The sequence below is a fragment of the Lepidochelys kempii genome, chromosome 1, assembly GCF_965140285.1.
Source record: "Lepidochelys kempii isolate rLepKem1 chromosome 1, rLepKem1.hap1, whole genome shotgun sequence".
Lineage (NCBI taxonomy): Eukaryota > Metazoa > Chordata > Testudines > Cheloniidae > Lepidochelys > Lepidochelys kempii.
Window position 1 is genome coordinate 258,102,387 of NC_136380.1, and position 9,278 is coordinate 258,111,664.

General features: G+C 51.6%; 1 protein-coding gene across 1 annotated transcript in view; it reads left to right on the forward strand.

Moving 5' to 3' along the window:
• Nucleotides 1-8,194, forward strand: part of CYTH4 (cytohesin 4) — a 31,167-nt gene extending 22,973 nt beyond the window's left edge. The window contains exons 10-13 of the mRNA XM_073330250.1: nt 214-290; nt 680-751; nt 6,248-6,402; nt 6,955-8,194. Of these exons, the coding sequence (XP_073186351.1) occupies nt 214-290; nt 680-751; nt 6,248-6,402; nt 6,955-7,027 (377 nt within the window). The 3' untranslated portion in view covers nt 7,028-8,194. The remainder of the gene's footprint in view (nt 1-213; nt 291-679; nt 752-6,247; nt 6,403-6,954) is intronic.
• The last annotated feature ends 1,084 nt before the right edge of the window (nt 8,195-9,278 follow it).

Genomic DNA, 9,278 nt, shown 5'->3' on the forward strand with positions numbered 1-9,278 from the left:
CCTGGCTGTTCTCTAGCCAGCCCACGCCTGCGCCTCCCAAAGCCAGTCTGCTCAGAAGGGTGCCGCCCCTCCCCCAGTTCTGAGCTGTGCCAGCTCCCGGGGTGCGTTCAGCCTGGGGCGGAGGGTCTATCCCGGAGCACTGATCTCCAGGGGGTGATTGCAGTGAGCGGGGGCTGTCAGGGACTGACACGCTTTGAATCTTGCTGCCCCTAGGAGGCCGGGTGAAGACCTGGAAGCGCCGCTGGTTCATTCTGACTGACAACTGCCTGTACTACTTTGAATATACCACGGTAAGGCTGCACTCCAGTCAAGCAGATCTCTCCAAGGGGGGCTGTATTTTCCAGGGGTAATGAGGGATGGGGATACACCCCACTCTGTCACCCCTGGACTGCGGTCAGACTGAGTCCCCCCATTCCCACCCCCAGCCCAGGCTATGACCCACAGCTGCCATTCCAGACTGATTAGAATCAACTACATGGTACCTTCTGTCAGGCAGAACTCTAGCCAGGTATAGCCATGGGCACCAAGCGCCCCTTTGATTTGCCAGTGTGTTTCTGTTGGGGGCCTGCTTTGCCATAATGCTCTGGGGTGCATGCCAGGGCAACGGGGAGAAACACGTCATTGGGCTGGGTGCTGGGAGCATGTCAGACCCTCATACCTGCTTCTCATTGGCTTCCAGGATAAAGAACCTCTGGGGATCATCCCCCTGGAGAATCTATCGGTTCGGAAGGTGGACGACCCCAAAAAGCCAGTAAGTCTCCACCATTTGGTACCGCAACAAGCATGTGTCATCAGAGACGCTAGCCGGTTTATCTCCTCCTGCCCTGTTCAGTGGCATTGTCCCAGGCAGCGCTCTGCTGTCTTGGAAGGCAGAGTGTCTGAACGTTTTCCCCAGGAATTGAAATGGGGGGGGGGTCAAATTTACAGCAGGGGGCAGTCAGGGCCAATGAGGGGTGAGACCATGAGGGTGAAGGTGGGCTGTATGGCACCATAGTAAAAACTGAAAAATGTTTCATGAGCATTTTATTAGACTTTAAAATCATCACACAAATTAAAGTTGGCTACTCAACTTTATGAAGCACTACATCTACATCCTTCTTGGTTTCTTGTTATAATTTTGCACAACTCTGTTAATGAACTTCTTGAATGCAATGCATTCATCTTTGGTGGCTTCTCATGTGTCCGGTACTTCCATTCCTTCAATTGATATGCTCATTAGTTCATTCACATGATCAGGCAGAAGGCGACTTCTTTCAAAACACAAAATTCTATTCAATGATGAAAAAGAACGCTCAGCTGTAGCTGTTGTGACTGGGAGTAGCAAGAGATGAATTCCTACTTCTTTCAGCCCAGGAAACATAGCACAAAGATCGGGTTGAGACACTAGTGATGATAAAAAAGAAGTTGAAGTCAAATCTTCATTCACTCGTCGTATGATATTCCACTCTGTGTTCAAATTCTCTATTCTGTCCTGAGCCCATGGCAGCCCCATTGCTGGTAGTGCCTCACTCCACTCAGCTGTCGGTGTTTTATAAGACAGGGATCTGTTAAAGCTACGTAGAGGTTGAGTAGAATCTAGAAGTTGCTGTTGTAGATTTTTAAGAATCAAGTCTGTGTACTTTTTCAGTTGTCTTAACAAACACTTCTTGTCCTCTTCACTTAAGGATTCAATATAAATGCCTTCATTAGTCAACTTCTGGACTGAAGTCTTTGCTTCTTCCAGTACTTTTTCAATGGATAGCTCTCTGATTGATCCAAATGTAGCTTCTAGTGCTGGACAAAGATCTACTATTCTTGTAGCAGATGCCTGGATGACATTGTTTAATGACCCAAGTGGTTTCAACAGTAGACCTACAAATGAGAGAATGGCAATAGTCTACTCTGAACATAGTAGCAAAAGTAATCCACCAGCCTCACTACTTAGATCCATCCCATCTTGGTAGATACTTTCCAAAGTTAGTAATAATGGCTGGAGTAATTTTAAGACAACAGCCAAGGATCGCTCATGAGAAAGCCAGAGCGTTTTCCCAGGTTGGAGTAATTTGAACTTCAGTCTCAATGTATCTTCTGTATTTTCCAAGATATTCAGTCTTTTTGGACTCTTGCTGAAAAAAGAATATAATGAAGACATTAAATTTATAGCTTTTTAAATGTCTTTTGAAGAGTCTGCAGCTCATACTAGTGCTAGTTGGACTAGCTGGCCTCTGCAGTGTGTATAGGAGAGATTAGGGTTACACTTTTCTCTGAGCAAAGCTTGTGCTCCACCATGTCTTCCAGAGAAGTTTGCAGCTCCATCAAATGCACAAGCAGCCCTCTGTTTGGGGTCCAATGGACAAGCATTTAACTCTTCTAAGATGTGGGTTGTCACAGATGCAGCCAATGTGTCTTCTATAACTTGAATATCTAGAAATGCATCTACTGGCCTACCACTGACATCAAGATAACGTACACAGTGACTTAATACTTGATGCCCATTTGCATTGGTGCATTCATCAGCCATGTATGCACATTTTTTGAATGCGGTGAGAGAGTTCTTCACTTTTTCAACTGTAGAGTCTTTCACTGTTGCACCACATGTGTCTAGCCAGTCAGCTGAGTTTCTTGCAGACAGATAGTGAGCATTAGCTGGTCTTGTTTGGAACCGGTGTTCAACTTCAGGATGAAGAAGTGACAATGCACTTAACATTGGCCTCCAGTTTGTGGTGTGTGGTATCTCTTGCTTAAATAGAAAGTATGATGCCACGGCCATGTTTGTTCGCATGAACTGTCTTGTGTCTCCAGCTTTCTTAACAGCCTCATTAACACTCACCGGTGTTGTCCTTGGTCAGTGGAGACTCAGAGTTCAGAGGTGCTTTCCCATGAGTTCATCTCCCAGGTGGGGGGCAAGAAGGCACCTTGCTCGTTCCTCCAGCTGCTCACTGTTCGCTCTGGCCACTGTTGTTGGTTGTGCCACCGTTCACGCCATCGCTCTGTTGCCAATGGCCCTGCGCTGTCACCTTCCTCTGCCACCTGCCACTGTGACCTCTGCGAGTTGGTCTCTTGAGGTTCCACCCAGCTCTCAGTGATTTCAGCTGAGCTCGCAGTGGGGGAACCTCACTGCTAGTGCAGACTGGGCCGTCTCTTCAACAGAAACACTGTCCCACAGCAGGTCTAAGCACTTAGACTTGATTATAAGTGATTTCAGCTGTAGTGATCACTTAACAAAACAAAGACTATCTATGGAGCCTAATCAGCTCTGTCTTTAAACAGTGGAGAGGGGCAGGTACTTGTGACTCAGGCAAACCATCAAGCAAAACACTTGTCCCCACCCTCTCTCTCTCTCTCTCTCTCTCTCTCTCTCTCTCTCTCTCTCTCTCTCTCTCTCTCGATGTCCCTCAATCAGCACAGGCTAAGTGCAGTTCTACTGCCCTTTACTCCTACAGTAAGAATAACAACATTTCATTACACCTCCCGCCCCTCCCCGCATTCAAGTGATTTGTAACCCAACCCCAGCCAAAATCTATTACTTGGGCAACACAGCTCTGTTTGCTGGATACCTAGGTAGATTAGGTGTGAATGTAAATACAATCTGGTCCTGAAGCCTTTCCCCCCGCAGCTCATCACTGACTGTCAGGGAGAGCTCATTTAGACTTTGCTTACAAAGCATATTTTGAAATTATTAGGTTGGCCAACATCACCAAAATGAATGCACTGACATGGTCATAAACAGCTGTACAAGGAAGCTAGTTTATGTTTCAAATCTATTAGACATTTTCAGATACACATATTTTATCATACACGGTATATGCTTTTAAAGTGTGTATTAATGTTTCAATTTCCATTCAAATGTCCAAACAATCACTAAAGTGGCAACCCTGCATGTAACTAATTCACAAAACTGGGGTGGGGGGCGTTGGGGAAATTCAGGGGGGGTAAACACCCCCATGGGGGGGGTGTAGGGAAATCCCGCCCCGGGAGCCAACCCAAGGCAGATTCTCTTTAAAGCTCCACGTGAGTGCAGGTGAGAAACACGGGCTCAACAGCCGCAGAGACCAAGCCCCGCCTTTACCGCCAAGACAGGGGCAGGCCCAGCATGGGCAGCGGCAGGATAAACTTCCCACACACCTTAGCCCTGCTGATGTGCTTCAGGTCTGTCTAGGACGGGCTGCCACTACTGGTGACAGGGGGAGTTCAGTCCCCATAGCCTGCTCAGCGCTTGGCCTCTCTGCTGAGGTTGTCAGCGAGGCTGCAGTTCTAGTCTTTGTTTCGCCACTATAGACCAGCGGTAACGCGTGGAAGTCAATGGCCCTTTACTCGGGTTACGCTGGTGGAAAATCAGTCTCAAGCTCAGTACGATTGAGATGCCTATTGGCAGTCGTGTCCCTCTCTCCAGCAGCTCCTGGTACACTGGAGCGGGGACTGGAACAAGACCTGATTGCTCAAGGCGCAGGGGTCTTGACTTCAGGCCAGGGACGCTAGGGTTCTGTTAGAGCTGGGTGGAAAAATTCCTGTGAGGTTTTTCATGGCAATTTGCCAACTAGTTGAAATTGAACCTTTCTGTGGCGATGGTTCAATTTGGACAGAGTTCCTCCAGAAACCAGGCAGCTTTCGAAACCCGTCTGGCCATCCTGCCCACTCACCCACCCAGCATCTCTCCAGCTCACTGTCTATGAGTTGGGGACCCTGGGCTTTCCCTTTCTAGGACACTGCTGAAATGTTTGGGTTTTGTTCTGAGTTTGAATGGAACCAGATTTTGAAATATTGCAATCCTCCCCAAAACGAAACCACCTTTCTCTGCCCGGCTCTGGGTTTGGTGCCTTCATCAGGAGTTTGTGCCACACCACAGTGAGCTACTTTGGAGAAAGTGTATAAACTGGCCAGCAACAAGTTTAGGCTTGAAATTTGATGAAGGTTTCGTACCATCAGAAGAGTGATGTTCTGGAACAGCCTTCCAAGGGGAGCAGTGGAGGCAAAAAACCTAACTGGCTTCAAGACTGAGCTTGATAAATTTAGGGGGACGGGGGGATGGTGTGACAGGACTGCCTAAAATGGCAGATCTGCGACTGCTAGCAGCAAATATCTCCAACGGCTGGTGATGGGACACTAGATGGGGAGGGCTCTGAGCTACTACAATAGATTCTTTCTAGGGTGTCTGCCTGGTGGGCCTTGCCCACATGCTCAGTGCCCAACTGATCTTCATATTTGGGGTCAGGAAGGAATTTTTCCCTGGATCAGATTGGCAGAGACCTTGGGGATTTTTTTGCCTTCCCCTACAGCAGGGGTCCCCAATGCGGTGCCCAGGGGCGCAACGGCGCCCATCGGGGCAGTTGTGTGCGCCTGCAGGACACTGCACCACTGAAATGCCGCTGACGAGCGCGGCCGCGGGAGAACCGCCTGCTGAAATGCCGCCGAGAAGCATTGCCTTTCCTTGGCCGCATTTCGGCTGCGATGCTTCTTGCCGCTGCTGCTTCTCGGCAGTGGGGTGTCTGGCGCCCGCCACAGTCTTCTGGGAATAGGAGTATGCTATTCCCACAGAAAGGTTGGGGACCACTGCCCTACAGCATGGGGCACAGGTCACTTGCAGGTTTACACTAGTGTAAATGGTGGATTCTCTGTAACTTGAAGTCTCTAAAGCATGATTTGGGGACCCCAGTTACTCAGCCAGTGGTTAGGGGGTCTACCACAGGAGTGGGTGGGCGAGGTTCTGTGGCCTGCGATGTGCAGGAGGTCAGCCTAGACGATCCTGATAGTCCCTTCTGGCCTTAAAGTCTAGGAGTAAGAAATAGCGCTGAGCTATTAGAGAGGCTCCCCAGGAAAGCTTACCTCAACCTGCTCTCCTTTCTGTCTGTCCCTTGTGCAGAGCCAGTGTTAAGTGCAGTATGGCAGGTGATCCTGTACTGTTAGAGGTGCCCAAAAGCTGCTAGGCAATGTTCCTGTATGACTGTCTCTGGCAGGGTGCATGCGACGCAGCACAAACCACCGGGTGTTTTCCAGACTCTCGGCCATCGCTCTCACTCTCTGTAAAACATGGTTGGTGGCCACGGCGGCGCAGGCATCACTGAGTGCAGAGTGGGGAGGTTTTTACTTGTGACGCCTCTGAGCTACTGGAATCTAACTCAACGATGCTGAGATGCCTGGAGCATGACAGGCAAAATCCTGGCCCCAGTTCAGGAACAGACGAGCCCACTGCCACCTCTGCAAACTCCCTTAGCATGCCCTCCGGAACAATGGACTTACTGCCTGACCCCCTCCATGTCTCTCCCTGCAGAACTGCTTCGAGCTCTTCAATCCCAACTGCAAGGGGCAGAAGATCAAAGCCTGCAAGACAGATGGGGATGGGAAGGTGGTAGAAGGCAAGCACCAGTCCTACAAGATCTCGGCAGCCACAATGGAGGAGCGCGACCTGTGGATTGAGGCGATACGGTAAGGCGACGGGCCCTGCAGGAGACAAGAGGGCTCCCCCAGGCAGGGTGAAATGGGGTGGAGTGAGCTCAGGCCAGGGGAGACATGGCACTAGCAGAGGCCAGAGCTACCTGTGATGCGCCAGTGGGCAGAGAGGTGAATGGCTACGCTGTGCCAGCATGCAGAGCTGGAGGCCTCACCTTGCCTCTGGGGGGCACTTGGGCAGCAGCTCTTTTACATGCAAGGGAGCAGAGGGGCATAGGCCCCCAGGGAGATAAACGTTCACACTTGAGCACCTGTGGGCGTCCCTGACCTCCTCGCCTCTCCACACCTATGGCTCCAATGGATTAGCCATCTAGGGCCTGGAGGCCCTTGCTGTGAACCTTCAGGCTCCTCCTCTGGCCTGCAAAGCCTGACTACACTAGTTGGAGGCGCCGGGTGCTGCTGAGGGGCCTGCAGATCCCCTGTTCTGGGGAGGGAGGGGGTCCATTGTTTACAGGTTCAGAGAGACCCTTGTGGTTTTCCTTGTCATTTCCCAGCCCTGAATCTCTCTCTCGTTCCTCCTCTATCCAGGACCAGCATCACCCAGGATCCCTTCTATGACCTGGTCTCAGCCCGTAAGAAAAGGATCGCCAGCAAAAACTGAGCCAGCTGCCAGCCTGCTCGTTGCTGACCAGATGATCTTTAATCGCTGGGCCATCTCCTCCCCTACTGGGCTCTACCAGCGAAGGACGCTCGGGGACCAGCACCTTCTCCTACCTCCTGACGGGCCAGAAGATGACTGATGGCTGGCAAGCCCCATTTGGCTTCTCCCTTTCCAATCCGGGAGTTCAAATCTGAAGGGGAGTAGGTTGATGCAGATGTGGATCTGGAGGCCGGGGCTATGGGCACAGCCTCTCCCGCCCTTGAACTGACAGAGGCTCTACGACAAGACATAGCCTTATGTACACCTCACGCTGGCCTCCTCACGTTGGACAGGCTGCAGGGGTCTCCAGCCCCCAGCCTTGGCCAGGACAGTCCTGCAGAAGTCTGGTTTCTCAGACTCCCTCCCCAGCCACTGAGCTGGGCAGCAGGCCTGTGGGCTCTTCTGGGGGAATCCCAAGAATGTTTCCTCCCCCCCAGGATTGTCCAAGCCCGCAGCAGACTTCAAGAGCCAGCTGCATCTCTTCTACGCAAGTAAAAACCTGAGAAGTGAGAGGCCTGTGACCATGGAGAGGTCGTCACTGGGGTTCAGAACCCCTGTGTGAAACCAGAGCCCAAGGGACGTGACCCCGTGCACTGGGGAGCCCTCTCTGCACGCTGCCATTCCAGGTTCCTCCACACTGTGCCCCTGAAGACAGCAGTAATAGTCTGAAGTCCCCAATGTGTATATATGTGTACATTGATAATGGGTTGCAGGAAGGAAGCCAAGGGAGTTTGGTGGGGACAAGGAGAAATGGTGCACTTTGCTTTGCTCTTCTACCTCCCTAGTCTCTCGTACTCAGAGCCTGGCAAACAGGTCTCTGTCAGGGGCAGAGGCTCTGGAGAGAAGCCTTCAGGGTCTTCTCCCAGCCTGCAGCGCTCCCGGGGTTCGCTCAGCTGCACCGTTTCAGGGGGGCAGATCTCTGCATCCCAGCTGCCCCCAGCCAGAAGCAGGGAGAACAGGAATGCCCAGCACATACAGTGCCCTCGTGTTTTGAACTCTGGTCTCTTGTGTAAAAAACCCAAACAAGCCGCAGGGTGGAATGATCATTAAAAGGTAAGAATTGCACAGACGATACCAAAGGATGTCACGTTGCCTTCTCTAGTAAGCTGCACACCCAGGGTGATGATTCAGCACAGTATCGGGACACAGAAAGGCACTGAGCAGCTGGATGCAGGCGGGAGGGGGTGTGTGAGTGTCGTAACAGGCCAGGGGAGAAGTGGCAGGGAGCCATGGAAGACCATGATGCCCACTGGGAGAAGTCCCCACAAGCCAAGGGGTGGTAGGTAGGAGGGGAATTGCAGGTTAGACTCATACACGCTCCCCACCTTGTAGTTTGCAGGGTCCCTGTGTCTCTTCCTCTCTCCTACCATCCCCGTTTTCTGTAACCTCTCCATGGCTCCTTTCTGTGCCCTCCTTCCTCCCCCTTTCCTCCTGCAGGGGGCTCTGTCCACCAGGAAATCTGCAGCAAACCCAGCACAGCCAGATTAGTTATTTTGCCAGTGCACCAGGGATGGGGAATTAATTTCAAGAGGCAGGGACTGTATCTCGGAGTCGAAGCACGTGCTCACCCACGAGAAGGAACGTGAAGGTTTTTGTCTGGTCTCTTTTATTAATGTCTCCAGGATTGAAAGTCTGAGTTGCTCATCTGTAGGGGCTCCAGCATGGGGAAGGCTGGATCATGGGGGGCAGGGGTGGGGTTGGAGGGAGGGGCTTAGAATCTTGCCCTCAGCTGGCAACTTCTCCAAAAATCCACTGTGAATTTTAAAAGATGCCACCGGCTTCCCGGCCTTGCCCAGAAGCAGAGATTCTGGGGATCATTTTCAGTCCTTGTGCCCCAGTACCTGCCATATTCCACTCCAGGGGCCACAGGGCTCCAGTTCAGGTTCTGCCCCTCCTCCCGGGGGCACGGGCCCGACTCCATTCTAGGGGCACAGAAATCTAGTGCAGGGCTCTTATCTCAGACCTGGCTTGGTTAGCTCCTGCAGTTCCACTTGTGCTCCAGAGCTAGTTCTCTCCAGAGCAGGATTGGGGGGGGGGGGAGGACAGGGGGCAGAGTTTGTCATCCTTCCAAGGCTCCAGTGTAAAAATCTCATCTCTCAAGTCGTTCATGCACCACCCACTCTACCCAGCACAACGCCAATACACTACTCACATAGTGCATGCCACCCACCGACAACACAAGGCGCACTAAGTTCACTAGACAGGCACACTC